The 20,523-nt window shown below is 57.1% G+C and overlaps 1 protein-coding gene and 1 long non-coding RNA gene across 4 annotated transcripts in view; one reads left to right on the forward strand and one right to left on the reverse strand.

Annotated features, from left to right (window-relative positions):
* Positions 1-20,523, forward strand: part of BSN (bassoon presynaptic cytomatrix protein) — a 95,059-nt gene that overhangs the window by 52,326 nt on the left and 22,210 nt on the right. For all 3 annotated transcript variants that reach the window (XR_009350712.1, XR_009350713.1, XM_059160913.1), the window contains exon 3: positions 13,326-14,210. Coding sequence is in view for 1 of the 3 variants with exons in the window: in XM_059160913.1 (XP_059016896.1) it covers positions 13,326-14,210 (885 nt within the window). In the remaining 2 variants the exon portion in view is untranslated. The remainder of the gene's footprint in view (positions 1-13,325; positions 14,211-20,523) is intronic.
* On the reverse strand, positions 6,465-9,822 carry LOC131823941 (uncharacterized). The gene is made up of 2 exons (XR_009350714.1): positions 9,384-9,822; positions 6,465-6,854 (listed from the first exon to the last, which is right to left on the reverse strand). It is a non-coding gene; the product is annotated as an uncharacterized LOC131823941 (long non-coding RNA).

Consider the following 20,523-nt stretch of genomic DNA (forward strand, 5'->3'; position numbering starts at 1 on the left):
TAACTTTTCTCAATGGATACTCATTTGGAAAGGGCCACAGGCAGCTGCACACTGGAGAGGAGGCAGATTTGCAGGGCTCCAGGCCAGCCTTTCTCCCTGACAGTAGGTACTGGAAGGGGGTGCTGGTGAGGGAAGCAAGGTTTTAGGAGAGGCGGGAAATGGCCTTCCAGTTTGGCTCTGCAAAGATTCTCTGGGCTTCCATTCCAGTTAGCTGTTTGGCAGAGCAGCTAGCCATCCTGAGAAACAACCCTGGGGTAGAGACCCAGGCTAGGAATCAAGCATTCACAATGGGTGACAGTGTCCTACTCTCACTAAGACACCACTGCAGGGCCATTTCCATGAAATTGGCCTCCTTTTTGCCTCCAGAGGACCCTGGGTCCTCAGCCCCATCCTGGCTTTGTTGAGGCTGCATTGGGTTGCCATGGGATGCTCAGCCAAGCCCCTGGAGGCTTTTTTTGATGACCCAGAGGCTGGTGAGCTGGTAAAGCCAGGGCCAGGCCTTTGAAATGAACTCATCAGGTTTGCCGGCTAACCCCCCTCTCCTCTGGAGTAACCCAAAGAAGTCTCTAGTTCCTCCCCCAAGGCTCTGCCCTAGGGCAGGGTGGAGCTCAGCTGCTGCAGTCACAGGCCTGGTTGCCTCCGGGACAATCAGCAGCAGAAGCCGTTTGGACCTCGTGGGTGAGGGGATGAGTGAGAATAATTGTTCGCAGGTCGGGGTCTATTTGTGACATGAGGTGCCGTGGGTGTGGGATGTGTGGTTTGCGAGAGGTAAGTGTGAGATTCTGAGGAAGGAGCTGCCGTTGTGGGGAGATGACTCAGTAGGTTTGGAGTCGCTCCTGGAGTGTGGGGGCTTCCTTGAGGAGGCGGGCACACTCGTGATTATTGCATCTGTGATTAGAAACAGGCCGGTCCCTGCGCTGATCGTTAGGTAAGTGTTGGCCCTGCAGTACTTAGAACAACGTGATCCAGATCAGAAAAGCTCACCTGTGTGTTTCTGCCAGCGAGAAGCCGGAAACAGCTGGCTGGGAGCAGCGGGGACGAGATGCTGCTGTGTGCCAGCCCCGCCCCCCGCCCAGCTCCGCTCCAGTGTGGCCTCGACCCCTGGGTTCCAGCATCCCTGAGAGGCTCACTCAAGCCCTAGGGCCTGAAGCCCCCTGGATGAGGTGGGCGGAGATCAAGGGAGAGCCACACGTGGTGCACCGGTTTCCTGGTGGGCAGCCCAGCCCTTGCCATGCACCAGGCTCCCCCAAGCCCAGGACCTTGGGTGAGGTGGGAAGGGAGCCAGCCTTGGATGTGCTGAGAAAAACAGCCGAGTGGGAGGACCTTGGCGACTGCCTCATTGTGTCCATCTGCCTCATTGTGCCGGGAGGAGGCCGAGGCTCAGGGCCAGGAAGGAAGGGGCCTCAGACTTTACGGCAGATTCATGGTGTTTGGTGAGGAGCAGGCCTCCCCGCCAGGTACCTCGAGCAAATGCCGAGCCAGACGAATGCATTGGTTCTTTGCTGTGAGGCTTCTCAGGGCTTCGGCTTCCTGAATGGCACCACGTGGCTCCAAGACAGAGCTGCAGCCAGCAGCCTTTCCCAGACTTGCTTTCGCAGAACATTCAGGACTGCTGTTCCACGGTGTCAGTTTGGGAAACGCTGACGTAGTACATTCTCCAGGTTCTCAGAAGCTGGTGGATGCCCTTTTCTGAAGGCGTCTCCCAGCAGAACCTTTTCTGCTCCAGAATTGGCTTTCAGTGGGGTTCCTGTCAAGGTGAAAGAACCCTCGGCCTGTTTTCCTGAGAGGCCGGCAGAGCTTACCTCTTCAGTCGGAGCGTTTGGTCTCCAGCAGAGCCACCTCCTTGGTCACGTAACGAGAAAACCAGTTTGTAGGTTTTGCTCGCACACCCGTTGATCCATCCTGGTCAGAACATACCTGTTCTGACCCCTAACTTGACATCATGTGGGCCAAGAAGGCTTCTGGGATTCCGCTGGTGTGTGTGGGCTGGGCTCCTGCCCGGCCTGAGGCTCCAGGCAGGGCGAGGAGCTGGTTCTGAAGGGCGCTGTGTCTTGGTAGCAGAGACTCAAGCTGAGCCACCTTTTCCAGGAAGCCCAGCTCCAGTACTCACGTCGCAGGAGGAGATGTGCAAAGGGACGTGGTACCTGTCCCTGCTCAGACGCACTGTGGACACTGGCCATGGGGTGGGGTGAGCGTGCTGGGGACTTTGTCTGGGGATAGGCCTGTGTGTCTGAAACTGCTAGTGTAGTGATGTTCAGGCAGGACTGAGGCAGGCAGGGCCCCGCGTGGTGCCCAGAAGCTCACCAGAGCCTCCTCAGGGCAGGCCGGCGGAATTCTCAGCTTCCTACTGGCAGGAGTACTAGAGAGGGACAAGGGCCACGCTCGTGACTTGGAGGGCTTCATGGCCTCTCTGGGACTGCTAACAAAGCTGCCCTCAGATCTTTGGAAATGGGATCATGGAAAATGGACCTTCCTTCCCAGGTAGAGAGAGAATCCCTGGCTCGTCCCTCAGTTTGTGGCCCAGATGAGGAGTGTGACAGGGCCACCGTGCTGAAGGGCTGGGTGGGGGTGGGGGTGGGGGAGCAGGAAGGAGGAAGGTGATGGCCACTGGAGCTCAGTGAGTTTGTCTTTCCGCCTCATGGCATCTGTCAGGAGTCTTGGGCCTTTCACTGGGTCTTCCAGAAACAGCAGATGAGGTGTGGAGAGGAGACTGACAGGTAGAACCATCCACCCCATTCGGCCAGAGCTGCGGCTGAGATGTGGAACCCCTCCTCTCCTGACCAGCAGGCCTGGGCTTCTGTCCGTTCCCAGGCCACCGGGAGGGTGCTAGGCTCACACAGACATGGCACCTGCCGTTCTTCCGCCCAGGCCTTGGATGGCCAGCTCCTCCGGTGATGATCCCTTCAGAGGTGGATGCCCGCCCATGTCCTTTGCTGGGCTTCTGAGGCCTGGAGCACATGGAGACTCGTGCAAGTCAGGGAAGGAGCTCAGAGCATGCTCTGTTTATAGCCCGGGAGATGAAGTCTTGGGAAGCCTTGGCTTCTTCAGGGTCATTTGGAGCAATAGAGCTGGGGACCCAGAATTAGTAGTGGGGCCTCTGGCATTCCTTCAGGGGCTCTCGCACTGTCTTCCCCACCCACGGTCCGCTTTTGCTCAGGTTGCGGGTAGTTCAGAGCAGGCAGGGCCATCTCAGCCACTCTCCATGGTGAGGCCATTTCTTTTCAGAGTTCTGGTGTCCTGGAACTCAGGGAAGATGAATAATTTAACCCATTCAAAATGACAAAAGACTGGGGGTTTCCTTGTGGGGGCTGAACACCTGTCATCACCCTTAAGAGGCCCTCCCCGTGAGGACACACTGACCAGGAGGCCAGAGGCATTAGCTTGTGAGCCCATTCCGTGCCCAGTGGTGGGGAAAAGGCAGGAAAATTGTTCCCTTCTCTCCCTGGATGTGGATCCTTAGCAAAGTACCTTAACTTCCCAAATGTCCGATTTCTTTAAAAGAGAAGCAGGGGGCCAGGGAAGCCAGAAGAAAGGTCTGGTGGCTTTGCTGATACCTCATGCCTGCTCGGGCCTGTTAGGCCAGCTCTCCACTCTTTAGTGACTTGACGTTCAGACCTGCCACCCCTTTCTCCTCCAGGAAGGAGGCCCTTGCTGCACAAGCCAGGCTCTCTCCTGATAGAGAGAGGAGTTAAGGCACAGCGGTGATCCTGCTGGGTGCAGTCTGAGGGTGAGGTTTGTGGGGGCAGAGGGGGTAGGAGTGAGCTGCTGGGGAGGATGAGCAGTGGAAGCAGCCCAGACCTCCCAGTCCTCTCAGGGGCCTCCCTGCCCCTCTCAGAGCAGTCCAGCAGCACACCCGGCCTGGAATTCCTTCAGATAGGAGTCTGGCCTTCCCCTAGGAACAGTGTCACAGGAGCAAGGGCCATGCAGACTCAGGGCTGGTGGCCTGCCCGTGCTTCCAGATCTGATTGGCAGAATTGTCCCAGAGTAGCACCTCCAGCCAGCAGCCCCCACCTGGGAGGCCCACCAGCTGCCCCAGTGGGGAGTAGCAGGGTTCCATGTTAGGCAACCCATCTGAGCTCATCTGCCTCCTGCCTCCCTTGCTCTAGTCAGAATCACTCAGAAGCCCCTCCAAAAAAACTAGAGAAAAATGATCGTGGTCTTTCTTCGTCCATTCCTAGGTCTGGACTTTGCCAAGACCAAGCCAAGGATATATAATCCATTGTGCAACCCCCTTCATCCCCACTCCATGGGCAAGCCTTGGGGTGAAGCGCTTACCCATGGTGGGCGGTGTGGAGAGGGAGGGAGATGAAGCAATGGCCATAAGCCTTTCCGCTGTTGCCTGCAGCCCACTTCTTTCCGGCAAGGGCCGGGGCACCAGATGGCCCGGGGGAGGTGCCGGGAGTGCTGCACGGATCCCTCCGCTGCAGCCACAGCCTTGCCCCCTTCCCTCTGCTCCTTCCTGGCCACACTGCCTCGTGGGCCAGTAGGGGACGAGGAGCAGGTGTTGGGAGGACATGGATCAGCAGTGGGCTGAGGAGAGGCAAAGGTGTCCCCCTCCCTCCTGGGCCCAGGGGGTGGTGGTGTCTGCACACGTGCCCAGCCTTCCCTTCTCAACCTACACTCTCAAAGGAAGTGGGTCTCCAGGTGGCAGGCTCTTTGGGAAGCCTTTCTCCCACAGTACGTCTGGTCCTTGTGCAGTTTACCTCGAAGAAACAAGTCTTCAGGTCAATAGGAAAATGCCTGCCAAGCTTCAGTCTGTCCTGGACGGCCAGCCCTGCTGCCAGTCCCTGCTCCCAGGACACAGGACATTCAACTTGCCTGCCCGGATCACTGCAGGACAGATGCCAGCACCACTGGGGGCACGCGGAAGAGACGGCTCTGCGGGAGCTGTTTCATAGCTAGAGCCATCAGGCACACAACTCCAGCTTCCAGAGACAAAGGGGGCCGTCGGTACAGTTATCTGAGGATGAATGTGAAAGTAACTCAGAGCAGAAACCCGAGATTTTATACGTGGGGGCAAAAGAAACAGAATGGGAAGAGAATTTAGTAAAAATGGTGGAGAAAAAAAATAAATAAAGTGGGAACAGGGAGAAGGAGGAGAGGGGAGAGGCAGGAAAGGGAGGTGGTGGAGAAAGCCCCGAGGCAGGAAAGGGCAGGGAGGCAGGAGAGCTCGGTGAAGTCACCAGCTGCTGGTAACCTGGGGCAGGCCGGCCTGGATCCACCGTCAGCAGGGGGCCCTCTCCCTTTTTCTCATCCTTTCCTTCCCCTGCAAAGGCTGTGGAGGGCTTATGGGAAGCCGGGAACTGTCCTTGACACTGGAGAATCAGGCAGGACCGAAGCAGCTGTGTTGCTCAGCCCCGGTGGCGCCCAGAGGCCGGAGGGAGAGGCAGCCCTTCTGATAACCACAGGAGCAAACATATGGTCAAAACCTGAGGGTCAGCTCTGAGGAGGACCTGGGGGAGGCCGGGGAGGGGGCAGGGCTTGCTGGGATGCTGCAACGAGACTCTTGGGTGGGGGGGCTTTTACAAGGAGGGGACATTAGACTGAAGCTGGACCGGGGAAAGGGGGTCCAGGGAGGCCTGAGGGGAAGTGCATGGTCTGTGTGACAGCCCGGAGCAAGCCAAGGCTGGGCTAGCTGGGGGTCTGTGAGCAGGATCAGAGGACATGCGGATCCTGCTGGGGTCTGTAGATGGGATTTCAAGGGCATCGGGAAGTGGCAGTGGGAAGGTCAGATGTGCATTTAAAAACACCTCTTTGAGGGGCACCTGGGTGGCTCAGTCAGTTGAGCGTCTGACTCTGGGTTTTGGCTCAGGTTGTGACCTCAGGGTCCTGGGATCAAGCCCTACATTGGGCTCCCTGCTCAGTGGGGAGTCTGCTTCTCTCCTTCTGCTCCTTCCCCTGCTATCTTTCTCACGCTCTCTCTCTCAAATAAATAAATAAATAAGTCTTTAAAAAAACACCACAAACCCCACTTCTTTGAAAATTGATAACGGTTGTACAACATTATGAGTGGAATGAATGCCACTGAATTGTACACCATTTAAAATGGTCAAATGGCCAATTCTATGTTTATGTTTATTTGACCACAAAACTCTCAACACCCCCCTCCCTTCAGCCCTGCTGCCGTTCTGGGTCCCCTGTGTGGAGATCAGCTCATGGGGTGGGGCTGGCTTCCAGGGCTGGGGCTATGGGATGGTAGTGGATGGCCTTGACCAATTCCTGGCGGATGTTGGAGGCTACACAGACAGGTTTGGGACATGTGTTGGACATGGGACTAGGCGCTAGAGAAGGAGAATGTTTCCATTTGGGCTGTATCAAGTTGGAGGCCCCTGGGAATCTTTAGGTGGGGTTCGGTCGGCTAGTCTACAGACCTGGGATTCGGCGCTGAGACTCACAAGCCTCTTGGCATTGGTAGACTTAACACTAAACATTTCAGTAGGCTTACCATCAGCTGGAGTTTAGTATTTGTCTGAAGCATGTGGTTTTATTTTTAGGTAAAATGTACCTATGATGACAGGTAGAGAGAGCTCAAGTGTAGCATTCTGTGAGCTTTGGCAAAATTAAGCCGCTGTGTCCACCAAACCCCTCTCTCAAGGTGGACATCCTTGTCACCCTAGAAAGTTCCTTCAGGCCCCCTTCTGGTCTTCTCACCCCTCCTCCAGAGACAACAGCTGTTCTGACTTTTCTCCACCATAGAGGGGTTGTGCTTCTTCTAGGGCTTCATAGAAACGTGCTCTTCTGGATAAGGCTTCTTGCCCTCAGCATAGCATTTTTTGAGGGTCGTCTATGTGGACAAGTCTTGAGAAGCCTGACTGAGGAGAGGCGAGAGCCGGAGCTATAGACAGGAGAGGGTTCTGGGAGGCAGAAGACAATGGCACTGAGTTGTGAGAGAGGCAAGGGATGCCTTGGGGTGTGGGGGAGGCAGTGTGCTTGAAGGAGTGGGACCCCCAAGGAGGCAGGTCCAGATCCTGAGTGTGGAGGAGGCAGACCTGTTGTGTGGCTGCTCTTGAAGACATGGGCAGCAGGCCAGTGGTTTAAGCCAGAAGGCAGGGGAGGGGTGCAGGGAGGGATGGGGGCAGGAGAAATTGAACCAGCCATTGTGGTTGGGGGTGAATGAGTTAGTTAGCCAGGCAGCTAGGGGGGCCCAGGAGAAGTTGGGACAGACATTAATTGGCAGTGGAGCCCGTTTGCCGGGTACCCATTTATCTGTGTGGGTAGAGGCCCAGAGAAAGGGGTATGTGGTTGCATCTAGTTCCGAAGCTGACATAGGTCAGAGTGACTGCATGCTGACCATAGATTGAGCTGGGCAGGAAAAGATGTGAAGACAGAGGCTCGGTGGTATCCCCATGAGGCCCAAGGACCGCTACAGTGGGGAGGCCCAGGAAGTGACCTAGAAGGCTGGAGGAGGACAGGTACAGGGTGATTTTAGTGGAGATGGTTGGGGGTGATAATGGGTGTGAGGGTGAGGCCGGGGGATGGACTGACTCAGTGCGGTGACTGCCGTCCACTGTGACGGTGGCAGTCGGTTCAGTGGGAGCCTGGGAGACAAGGGCCACCGGGCTTTTGGAGAACTAGTGGCCGTGATGGTGGAGCCTGGAAGGCAATAGCAGCTAGGAGGGGAGAAGGATGGGGAAGCTAAGGGCTAAGCCCCAGGGGTCCCAGGGATTTTAAAGGGAGGGTGAGTGGTTACCACATTCTGAAGTCCAGAGAGTACGGTTTCTCCTGGACAGGGGGATGGAGGACCAAGAAATGTGTGTGTGTGTGTGTGTGTGTGTGTGTGTGTGTGTGTGTGTAGGGAGTTTGGGGAGCCGGGTTGGTCAGGAAAGGATGTTTCACAGGGCACAGTGGAAGGCCTAGGAGGGAGGAGAGGCTCTCTAGGGGAGGCTGGGAAGAGTTGGACCCAGAGGTGGGAAGCCAGGTGTTTGTAGAGATCAGCAAGGGGATGGATTCTTTCCGTTTCATGGAGCTCCAGGCCAGTGAGGACTCCTGGCCTCCAGGAACTTTTAGATTCAGCCTCCTCTCCACAAATCCTGGCCTCACGTGCTGGGCAGTTTCTTGGGGCCTCCCCGATGGGCCATGTCTGGCTGATTCATTCATCCAACTCGGCGTTCATATGCCCCACCCTTTGCGACCCTGTGGCTCCTGCCTGCCCCTAAGCCTGTGGGCAGCCAGCTGTGGGATGGGGCAGGGAGTATGTCCAGTGCTGGGGGGAGAGTAAGGGGGTAGGCCAGCCCCGACTCCCTGCTCTGGAGCACCATTGGTCCAGGGGCCGCAGTGGGACAGGTGGCCTCTGTTGAGGCCTGGCAAGTGACTCACAGCCCAGAAGAGAGTGGAGAGCCATGCTGGCCGGTGGGACCCTCCCAGGAACCAGCAGGGGAGGCTTGTTTTTAAGCTGTTTCTGTACTGTTTGAACTTGTACCGAAATGGGAAAAAGCATGAATGCTGCAGCATCAGGCATGTCCGCACAGATCGATGTGACCACCCAATGCCCTCTTTCCCGGGGAGGGCTGGGCCTCAGAGGCAAGGCGCTGCTCTCTGCAGGAAGGCAGGCTAAGGGATGTCTGCAGCCCTCCTTCTTCCTTGCTGGTGGGGAGGCAGGAGGGGAGAGTTCTATTGCTGCTGAGGGCCCTCAGAACCTCCCGGCAGCCTCGGAGGCGACCGTGAGGCAGGCTCTACCTCGGGAGCAGAAGCACATTTCCTGGGCAGCTTCCTTTTGGGCTATATATGGCAAGTGAGCCTGGGCCCCTGCCTTTGGGCCTGGGACACAGGGTGGCAAGTCTCAGTGCCACCAGTGTCCCTGTGGGAGAGATGTAGAAGCCTCTCCCCCAGAGGGCCCCCACTCCCCTCTCTGCCCCAGAGCCCTGGGGAGGAGCCATGGGGAGCGGCCAAAGCAGACAGATCATGGCTGGCTGTTCCTTCAACCTGTGGTTCAGAGCCCTCAGCCTGGTCCCCAGGCCTCTAGATCCTGGGTGGGCCGTGCCACCTTGGCCGCCCTTCCATCCACTGAACAGTTTGAGTAAGGGAACATCTAAGAAAGGCTCTTCTTGGGATGAAAGTCCCTTCAGAGCCAGAGCCCAGGAGGCCCTGCCTTTTTGAATTCCTAGCAGGCTCCTGGCTGGGCAGGCAGCAGCTCTCTGTGGGAAGTCACTTTCCTGTAGCATCTGCTTCTCCCAGTTCCAAAACAGCTCATACCCTGCACACCACACCGAGCCTCCTGTCCCTACTGCTGGTCAGGCCCTGACCGGGTTGGGGTGTGCAGGTGTCCATACCTCTGAGATGGCAGGATGAGCTTCCTTGCTGGCAAGAAGGGTTAACCTGACAGAAGCTAGTACCTGGCAGGGCCATTCACCTTAGGGTAGCCCTGGGAAGTCCCCTTGGCTTACCTCTGGCTCTTGGGACACAAGTTCTGTGACTGGTGGCCTGCTCATCTCCTGGCCCTGCCAGGTCAGGCCCATGGAGGGACTAGACAGCAAGACTCTAAGAGAGATTTCCTGTCACGCTGGTAGAAGGCCATTCCCGTGATTCTGGTGGGCAGCTGGATGGAAGGGTGCCAAGTAGCCACAGACGCTGGTACAGATGAAGAAGGCTCTCACTGCTGCTGGTCCCAGGGCTGAGGAGTGTGCCATGGGCCTGGCCGTGTATGCCCAGCCGGGGTGGGCAAGTGGGCTGGCAGGTGTGGGGAGGAAGAGGCTGAGGCTGAGCTCCTCAGATCCAGCTCCTGACAATCTGTGAGGGAGGCCAACGGAAGTTTTGCTGGGTTCAGAGAGCTCCTCTCCCAGTGTCCTCCTTGGGAGGCCTTCCCCACGGGGCGCCTTGCGGGGCCTGTCTGCCGGGCCTGAGCATGGGTGGGGCCCGGCAAGGGTGTGGTCAAGGCTCCTCACCGTCTAGAAGAGGCTGGATAGAAATAGCTGTGCCCATCTGGGCTATGAGTCACCGAGGGGCGTTTTAGCTGTTTCTTGGAGAGGTTCTATTTTAGGTGAGTGCCTGTGACAGCCTGGGTGACGGAGGCTGGGTAAGGGAAGGTTCTGGTGGTGAGTGCAGGAGCTTCAGTCCATGCCCTTATTCAACCCTGTCCAGGACCTGAAGGAGGGTCACTCTGAAGTCCCAGGATAAGGAGCTTTACCTTCCAGATCCCTCTTCTCAGAAAGTCCCAGAGTGTGCTGTGCAGGTGCACGAGAGTTACAGAGCCTAGGGTGTACCTGGGCACCCACTACAGGAACTGAGTCTGGCTGCTGCCCTGGGGGCAGTGCCTGGGCCTCCCCTCAGGAGGGTAATCTCCTCCAAGGCTCCCTCTGAGGGTGAGTGGAAATAGCTTGCCCCTGGGAGCTCCCACTTTGATGGGAGTGAGGCCTCCCTAGCCAAGCGGGATGCAAATTATTTCCTCTGAGGCTTTCTCTGTCCAAATGTGCACAGAGCTGCCTTGGGTCTCCAAAAACATCTAGGTGAGTTGACAGTTTCCAGCGGGGGCAGATGGCTTCGTATCCCAGTTTCTTTCTTTCTTTTTTTTTTTTTAAAGATTATTTATTTATTTATTTGACAGAGAGAGAGATCACAAGTAGGCAGAGAGGCAGGCAGAGAGAGAGAGAGGAGGAAGCAGGCTCCCCGCCGAGCAGAGAGCCCGATGCAGGACTCGATCCCAGGACCCTGAGATCATGACCTGAGCCGAAGGCAGCGGCCTAACCCACTGAGCCACCCAGGCGCCCTCGTATCCCAGTTTCTGAGGCATCACTCTTCTTAGTGTTTCTGGAACTGGGGTTGGTCTTGGAGGTCTCGGCCAGTGTTTTGCAGTGGGGACTTCTACCCCATGTCTTGACCTGCATGAGGCTGCTCGTCTTTGGAAGAAGCAGGAAGGCAGAAGGCACCAGGCTGTGGCTCAGGAGCTGGGCCAGGCTGGCCGGGCTCATTTCACCCACAACACCGCTTCCTCGCGGTTACCCACAAGAGCATGTGGTTAAATTGTATCAGACCTTGATTTTCTCTACTGTGAAGACCAAAGGCAAGGCTGCCTGTAAACGGGCCATGTGTGGTGCTGGGCATGAGAGAATGCTCGCCAGACTGTGGTGTTCTCCCCGCCTCCGTGGCCGCTCTTGCACTGGCGAGGCAAGATAGCCAGGGCCGGGCTCCCCCACTGCCAAATCAGCCAAAGCAGCAGCTGCGTGGCCCTGTGGCCTCAAGGCGGAGAGCAGGACAGCAGGCACCCCTGAGGCTGGACGGAAGTGGCTTTTTGCTCAGGAACCAGATGGGACCTTTCCCTGGTGACTGCCCCCCGCCCCCTCCCGCCCCGCCCCCCGGTGCTTTTGAAGGCTCTGGTTACAAGTGAAGATGGGGCAACCTTGGCCTTGGGCCTCAGGTCTGGTTGAAAAGGAGGAGCCTACTCACGGGGGCCCTGAATCTCCAATCTCACAGCTTGGGCTTCGTGGGAACTGTGCCCCCTATTAATAGGGTGTTGGCATTGATCCCACTACAAGCCTCTCTGGAATGAGCCCTGCTCTGTGCCACACACACTGTCCTGAGAGCACCTCAATGCGCGCTCACGAGCTGGGTGGGGTGACAGGAGACCACCCAGAGAAACACAGCAGTAGATACTTCGGGAAAGAACGAGCACTGTGACGAGAGTAAACTGGGTGATTAGCTACAGTGTGCCTGGGTGGTCTGTCCCATTGCGTTGCCAGAGAGGGCCCTGAGGGGGAGACCTGAGGTCTGTGCAGCTAGCCAGCCTAGGGACAGAGAAAACTCTGAGCTTAGAGGACTCCTGGGCCGAGCAGGAGGCCCAGGGTCTCTGGGGTGAGACTACTAAGCAGGGGTGGTAGGGAAGGAGGCCGGAGAGAGGGATGGGCTGGGGCGTGGGCCATGGGATTTCCCATGACAGGCATGGTGGGACTCCACTAAGGGATTTGAGCCCCTAAGTGATATGCTCTGATCCATACGTAGATTTCTTTTGGCAGAAAAAAAATATCGTTGGTTCATGTAACTGGAAGTCCAGGGCTAGACTTACGGCATAGCTGAAGCCAGGGAATGAAACAAAGTCATCAGATATGCCCCCCTTCTCCTAACCTTGTCTCCACTTCTTCTTCTTCTTTTTTTTTTTTTTTTAAGATTTTATTTATTTATTTGACAGAGATCACAAGTAGGCAGAGAGGCAGGCAGAGAGAGAGGAGGAAGCAGGCTCCCCCTGAGCAGAGAACCCAATTCGGGGCTCAATCCCAGGACCCTGGGACCATGACCTAAGCCAAAAGCAGAGGCCCCAACCCACTGAGCCACCCAGGCGCCCCTCATTTCTACTTCTGAGTCTATTGATGTCATCCTTAGCATCTCCCCAGATGCTGGGAAAGAAGGCTATTGACTGACCTACACCCATGTTCTCTGAGTAATCCCGAAGGCAAAAAGACTCCCTCTCCCCTGGTGTTCATTTACCAAGTAACATGGATCAGTCCTGTTTTCAGGGTCACACAGCCAGGCCCGAAGTCCTTGCTGAAAGTGGTGATTGGCCCAAGCCACGTCTCGCACTCACTTTACTCGGCAAGGCGTGGATGCAGAGAGGAAAGTCCGTGTCCCTCACAGGAATAGCAACACATGCTTGTTTGTTCTAGAGGCACAGATTATCCCATTTTCTTAAAAAATGTGTCTTGCTTAAGGAAAAAAAAAAAAAAAAAGTCTTTTTCATTCTATTTACATCATCACTGACATGGCCTTACTTCGCTTTCCAGATTGTCCACATCCGTCTTGTGCCTTCTGCAATGCTCCAAGCTCCTCTAGGACAGGGGCCATGGTTTCATTTATTTTCTGTGCCTCCCTCTCCCTCCTGTTACTCTTCATTTCTCTATTCATCCTGCAGGTTTTTAATTGAACATCGATTGCCTTCCAGGCACTGTACTAAGGCCCTCCTTTCCGTCCTGGTTTATGTTTTAAAAGATTAGGCTGACTGCTGTGTGGACATGGCCCAAAGAGGGCAACAGGGGAAGGAGAGAGACCAATTGGAGGCTTTGGGGGGTATCATTGGTGGGGGAGGCTGTGGGGATGGAATGATGTACACAGATCAGACATACAGTCTGCAGGCAGTGGGGGAGACCCCTGCACAGGGGGATCCGGCAGGCAGCAGATTGGTGTTTGGGGGGTGGGGAGTGTGGGACTGCCCGTGTTCTGCTCCAGGCACCTGGCAGCTCCCAGGGGTGGGGGCCGTGCCCTCGGTCCCTTTGGCCCAGAAACATCTGAGCTGGCCTTGTCGCTCCTGCCTGCGCTTGGAGCTGGTCCTGGCTGCTGTGGGATCTAAGCTGTGGGTACCACCAGTCCTGACCACCCTGTTGACCCTGATGCTTCCTCCTCAGGTGAAGGAGTGGCTCTGTCTGAACTGCCAGATGCAGCGGGCTCTGGGGATGGACATGACCACGGCGCCTCGCTCCAAGAGCCAGCAGCAGCTGCACTCCCCAGCCCTCTCTCCTGCCCAGTCCCCAGCCAAACAGTCCCTGGGGAAGCCAGAGCAAGAGAGATCGCAGGGCCCAGGTGGACCACAGCCTGGCCCCCGCCAGGCTGAGACAGCCAGGGCCACCTCAGTGCCGGGGCCTGCCCAAGCAGCTGCCCCTCCGGAGGTGGGGAGGGCGTCTCCTCAGCCCCCTCTTCCCGTCAAGCCTTCAACAGCAGAGCCCAGGCCACCGGCAGGAGAGGCCCTGGCCAAAAGTGCCACCACAGTACCCTCGGGGCCTGGTGCTGCTGAGCAGACCCAGGAGGGCCTCACTGGGAAGCTCTTTGGCCTCGGCGCGTCCCTGCTGACCCAGGCAAGTACCCTCATGTCTGTGCAGCCTGAGGCTGAACCCCAGGGCCAGGCTGCCCCCAGCAAAGGGCCACCCAAGATCGTCTTCAGTGATGCCAGCAAGGAGGCTGGCCCGAGACCCCCAGGCTCAGGGCCTGGGCCTGGGCCAGCACCTGGAGCCAAAACTGAGCCTGGAGCTAGAACAGGTCCTGGGCCAGGGCCTGCAGCCCAGGCAAGAACTGGGGGAACAACCAGTCCAAAGCATGGCAGAGCGGAACACCAGGCGGCCACCAAGGCTACTGCCAAGCCAAAGACCACGCCGAAGGAAAGGGCCACCTGCCCACTGTGCCAAGCTGAGCTCAACGTGGGCAGCAAGGGCCCAGCCAACTACAACACCTGTACCACCTGCAAGCTCCAGGTGTGCAACCTGTGTGGCTTCAACCCAACGCCCCACCTGGTAGAGGTAAGACAGCGGGACCAAACGTGTGCCCTTAGGCCTTGGTGAGGGGCCAGGACCTGGAGTGATGGGGGGCACGGGAGGCCTGGGAGCCAGAGAGGGCTGTTGAGAACTGGGTCTTCAGCCACTGCAAGGCTGTCCCGACATGGCCACAGGGGGCGTATGCTCCCTTTTCTGTCCCTGCCCCCAGCTTGTTGTTCCACTCAGAAAACTGACTGGCTCAGGGAACGGGGGGAAGGGTGCCTGCTGCTTCTGGCCAGCTGACCAGTGTCCTGGGGCCCATCCCAGGGGTCAACAGGCTTGGGAGGCCGTGAAGTGGTCGCTCCATTCCCAGCTCTCATGGGCTTGGCCTGATGAAAGATGCTAATTTCCCCTGCTCAAGTGGGAAGAGCCTGAGGTCCCGTCCTGCCCTCAGTCTGTGACCCACCCAGGGCACTGAAGGGCTGTTAGGCAGAGGGCTGTGCCCCGTTGCCTTGGCTCTAGCCCAGCCAGGAGGGATCCGCCCTCCATCGCCTCTTCTGAGGTCCCAGATGTTGGTGTCCGCTTGTCAAAGCCATCGTATTTGGGCCACATACTTTCCTTTGGCTGGGCCTGGTTCTCCCTGGTGCTGCTTGTGGGGATGCTCAGAGACGTTCTTCTTACCCATAGGGAAGTTTGAGGGAGTTCTGAGGCTGGGGCCTGTCTTCCTCCAGTCCTTGGTCCCAGGAAGGGCTCTGGGCACTGTGTAGAGCTGGATGGACAAGAACAGGAGGCCCAGTGTTCTCTCAAAGCTTTGAGCCCAGCCTAGCTGGCTCAGAAGGTGCAGAGGTTCCTGGGCAGAGCTGGACAAGCCTGGACATGGAGGCTGCTGCTTCTCCTCCCCTCACTCACTCTGCCCTACGGGGACAAGATGAGCAATTGGCTCATCTTGACAGGTGGCTGCATCCCCAACTGTGTCCCCTCAGGAGATGGTCAAGCCAAAGCCTTTCTTCCTGCATGTAGGCAGCCGCCTGTGCCTTTGGGCTCCTAGGCTGAGGCATGTGTGGTCCATGGTGGGGCAGGAGAGCCTTGGCAGCTTGTTCTGACTTGCTTTGGGTCAGGCCTCCACTGGAGCAACCCACGGTGATAGGGAAGACTGCTTTGACTGTTATAGGCCATATTTCCCAACACGCAGAAAGAAGCAACTCTAATGAAGACAAGTGACCTCCTCAGATGATGACCATGTGGCCCTCCGGGCCCCATACTACCACGCTTTAAGCCCTAGATCCAATAGCTCACTGGAGGACAGCTGGCCTGGCTAGCTGGGGTGGGGAGGCGGCACCCAGGGGAGCCAGAGGAGCTCCCATCTGGAGATTGCCAGGCACATAGCACTGCCACCTGATGTTGGGCACCCTGGCGCACCCAGATGCTAAGGGACTGTGAGTCCCCTTATCCCAGAGAGACCTCCTGGCCCACATGTCCTCATGCAGCAGGACGTGCACAGAGGAAAGGGGAAAACTGCCTCTGCCCAGGAGTGTAACATTCCTGACAGCTCCTTTCAGCAGCCCCTGGGCCAGGCCAGGGGGAGGGCTGGTTGTGCCTGAGCATGTCTCAGTCACAGGCTGACTCCGGGTGAGCACCTGGCTTCTGATCCGAGCCGCTCACCAGCTGCTTGGGTGTCCCCTTCCCGGACTCTGGAGCTTCTCCTTCTTGATAGCCCATGTCGCCCCCTGCCCCAGGTTATTTTTCCAGGGGAAATTTCAGAGGGAAAAGGGATCTAGTTCTACTGCTTTCTTCTTTGTGTGCTCTGGATTCCCTGTCTAGAAAGAAGGTAAAAGGTTTTACGGCTCCGAGATGTTGAGGAAAATTGTCGTGCGTGTCCTGCTGTCTCCATGTCCTGTGCCACTGCCACCTCCTTGGCCAGAACCACCCTTGCCCCCCCGAAGCATCTGATAGGTTCCATGAGCCTGACAGGGGAGGTGCTGGGGGTTCTGGTCCTAGCTTCTCCCTACCGCAAGGCCACTGCTTTCTTGCCTTTTGCTCCAAACAACAGTCAGGGTAGCCCAGCTTCTCTGACTCCTTTCTCCTCATGGCTCTGCTTGGTTTTCTTTTCTTTCTTTTTTTTTTTTTTTTGTTTTTTGTTTTTTGTTTTTTGTTTAGTAGGCTCCATGCCCAGCGTGGAGCCCAATGCAGGGCTTGAACTCATGACCTTGAGATTGTGACCTGAGCTGAGACCAAGAGTCAGACACATCACCACCTGAGCTGTGCAGGCGCCCCATGGTCCTGCTTGTTAATGCTGCTCTCCAGGGGACTCCTGGGGAAGGGATGGGTGGGCAGCCACGATGCCTGCCTCCCAGGGTTCCCACCAGCATTGTTGCTTTTCTTCACTATAAAAAGGCCACGAGCCGTCTTTGATCTCCCCTCAGCAAATGGCCACTTGACATTCAGAGAAGTTGTGTGCCTCCCTATGACCTACATTGTGTGTTTTTGGTTAGAGGCTCCTGATTTCTCAGCAGGTGTCCTGGACACATTGAGCCTTGGGAGTGAGGTGGCAGGCCAGCAGGTAGGGGTGGGTTTGCCCTGGCTATGTCTCCCACACCTGGCTCACGGAGGCTGGCCTGCCAGGCTTGGGATGACTGTGCTGTCTCTGGGCTGAGTGTGAGGCAGAGGGACCGGTGTCTGCATGTAGGCCCAGAGCTTGAAGGAGGGATGGACCAGGGAAGCCCCACAACCAGCTCCCCACCGGCCTATGAGACTGGCTCTGGCTCCACCTGAGACCAGAGCCGACTCTCCGGGCTGTCATGTTGGGAATTTTCTTCAACATCTCGGAGCTGTAAAACCTTTTACCTTCTTTCTAGATAGGAAGTCCAGACCACACAACGAAGGAAGCAGTCGAACTAGATCCCTTTTCCCTCTGAAATTTCCTCTGGGGGAAAAAAAAACTAACCATAGTGCTATTTAGTGAGTCATTTCATAATTAAGAGTTGTTGATTCCAAATTTTTTACCTATTTATCTTTCTGAAGGATAATAGTACCCTCTGGCTTAATTTTTAATTGGCTTTCAGTTAAAAATAGAGTTTGTGAAGAAATTAGTGGAATTGGAAATGTTATAGTAACACCACCGGTTTCTGATCTTACTATAATTGCCAAAATACCAGCCATGCCCTTGAGAAGTTGGGCCTCCCTGGGCAAAGGGCCTGGCGCCTGTGATAAGCAGGGCTGGCCTGGGCTCACGTGAGGCAGGGCTGAGGCGAGGGTGTCAGGCGAGAGGCCAGCAGCTGCCTCCGGGAACTGTGATCTCAGGTGGCCTATCTCCTCCCCATGGCATGGAGGTTTCTGGGAGAACCAGTGGAGACACCATACTTCACATACTTAGGCAAGGCTGAGCACACAGTCAGGAAATTGGAACCAGAGTGTCCTGAAGACAGTCTACGTGCAGGGAAGGAGTCCCCGTCGGCCCCCAACCCTCTGGGTGTGAATCAACCCTGTGGCCAGTGCAAGACCCTGGTCTCATGAGGGAGGCCCCATGGGAATGGACACGAGGAGAGCACAGCCCTGCCAGGAAGGCGCCCCCTAGGGATGTCAGGGAGGGTTCCTCTTCTTGGAGGAGAGGCCCAGATAGGAGAAGCTTAAGCCTGTCCGGACACAGGGAGGGGCGGGGTAGCAGCATCAGGAGAACAGTAGCACTGGGGATGGTCATGCCCGTAGTCCGGAGGCTGAGTCTTGGGCTCTTTACGTCTGGGCACCCCTTCTCTGGGCTCTTTACGTCTGGGCACCCCTTCTCTGGGTTTCTTGCCTGCTGCCTGTTGTCTGGCAGTGAGACTGGGGATGGGGATACGCTGGGCCCCGCAGCCGTCTGGGCAGGGGGGTGTCACTGTAATCAGACTGACATGGGCCAGCTCCACATACCCAGATTGTGTCCTGTGGGGTCATTCAGACCATGGCAGCAGGTGCAAGGAGGGTGCCCAACATCCACTGCCGCCTCACCAGGCAACACTGGCCCTTGAGGCACAGTAGCCAGTGGTCCTGGAAGACAGCAGGCTCGTCGGCCTGTGGGGTATGCCACGAACTCTCAGACAACTTGCTTCCCCTTCCTCACCCTGACCCCACCTCCCACCATGAAGTGGTGATTACCCTGGGGGCTACCTTCCTGCCCCCAGAAAGGAACTGGGCAGAGGGAGACAAGGGGTTAGTGGCCATCAAGCCTCCCACTGTTCATTCCCAGGACCCGGGTCATCCCCTGCCCACTTGCCAAGGGGGATAGGCAAAGGAGAAGCAGGCAGCAGCTCCCTGAAGGCTGGAGCTGGGTGGCGCTGGGACAGAAGAGTATAGGAGAAGGTGTGCAAGTGAACGAATGAATGAGGGGATAGACCCTAAAGGGGAGAGTGAATGAACAAATGAATGAGTGGAATAATGGAATGAATGGGTAGGGCGGAGCGGGGCGGGTATGCTGTAGGGGGCAGAGATGAGAGCCGAGTGAGAAAAGAAATCAGGACCTCTGTTCCAAGGCACAGAGCCTCCCCATGGCCTACCTCTTACCCCATCCCCATTCCCCGGAAGACTCAAGTCTGGGGCCAGGGCTCCTCAGGCCCCTCCAGTCCCCAGCGCTCTGCACCCAGAGAACTGCCGCAGGGCCTCCAGCCGTCAGGTCGGGTGTTTATTTTTAGCCCTTACCTCCCATGCCTCCCCCTGCATGCCTTCCCTCCCTTCCCAGCTGACTGCTACAGCAGAGCCAGGAGCAACAGGGCCAACTGGGCAACCCCTCCTGTAGGCTGGCGGCCTCCGTGAATAGCATGGGAAAGAACAAAACCCTGGGGAGCGTGTGACCACAAAGGCCGCGCTCTGGTGAGGGCTGTGCCTCTGGGCTTAGGTGAGCAGGCTGTGCTCTGAGCCCCTGGCGTGAGGTCTGTCTCCTCCGTTCAGACCATCCTCCCAAGGTGCCCTTGCCTCACTGGGGACTGTTGCATCTGGGGCGGGGTCTGCAGGCCAGTAGGGGGCAGAGGTTGCAAAGCCACCAGGGTGAGCCAGGGCAGATGACCCAATCTCCAGAGGCCTAGCCTGGAATGGCCTTGTGCAGGGACCCAGAGTGGAATCAGGACAGTGTTGCCATAGGCCGCACCCATTTCCCCCGGTCTGGCCCAGATCCTAACCCCACCTTGCTGATCCTGGGGCTTTTCTCATTTCCAGAATTCGCTTGGCCTCTGCCTATACCCCTGTTACCTTGCCAGGGTCTCTCTGTCCTCTCACAGTCCTCTGATCCAAGGGGATTTCCACTGTGTCCCCAGCGGATGTCAGAGGCACATGGGCAGAATTTCCAGGCTCAGGCTCTGTGCTTTTCCGTGCCCTGTCTCTCTCAGGGCCTGGGCTCAGCCTGTGTAGGATTCTCCCCAGACACCCCTAGGGGTGACCAAGCCAAGTGATTCCAACACCCATTGCTTCCTAGGGGTTTGTGTCAGGGTACAGAGAGGATCAGATAAGGTGCCCAGGGGTCAGTAGTGGGGTGAAGGCCGGCCCTGCAGAGAACAGGGTGAGTACACGTAGGACTTGTGAAGGGTCACCTTCCATCGCTGGGTCTCTCTGCTCAGGACCCATGCAGGGGATGGGGCTTCAGGGCAGAGTTGCAGCTCCAATCCAGGGAACGATCTCAAGGCCCAGAGCAACAAGGCCATGGAGCAGGCCTATCCCTCAACACACACCAGGGGCCTCCCACCTGCGTGGCCTGGCCTCTGCTGGGGCCCAGGCCAGAGATATGATATGTAGCCCTGTGGGCAGGAAACTAGGGAAGAATGATTGATGTGGCCTCTGCCACAGTGGCCTGAGGATGCCAGGCTGAGGGCAGGCACTCGGGGGGCACGATGCTTCCAAGGATCTGCCAGCTGGGCTAGGATCTGACATGGGCTCGGGGCAGTGTGTGAGGTCAGGGTACTGAGGCTGCTTGCCCACTTTGGGCTGGCGAGGGTCAAGGGCCACCTCCCTGCCCTGTCTCCTGGCTCTGTGATCCCGTGGTTCTGTGTCTTGTGGTTCTCCTTAATGGCCCAGCCTAGTGGCCATACTGCTGGTGGGAGCCTAAGTGTCTGGCCACATGGGATGAGCACCAGCAGGAAGGTCAGAGCCTCCACGTCTCTGCTCCCTCCTCTAGGGCAAGAGCAGGCACAGGCATGTGGTTACTCTCTCTCCTTCCTCACCTCTTTCTGGGCCATGACAGGGCCTCCGGTCTTGGCAAGAAGGAGTCCTGACTCTGGAGGAAGTTTCTGGGAGACATGGCCCTATCAGCCTCTGACTGGCTACAGAAATCACCCCCTTAGGGCCTGGGACGCTCAGACCTCACCCCTGTGCAGACAGCTGGAGCTGGGGGAATCAG

Source organism: Mustela lutreola, chromosome 2 (assembly GCF_030435805.1).
Source record: "Mustela lutreola isolate mMusLut2 chromosome 2, mMusLut2.pri, whole genome shotgun sequence".
Lineage (NCBI taxonomy): Eukaryota > Metazoa > Chordata > Mammalia > Carnivora > Mustelidae > Mustela > Mustela lutreola.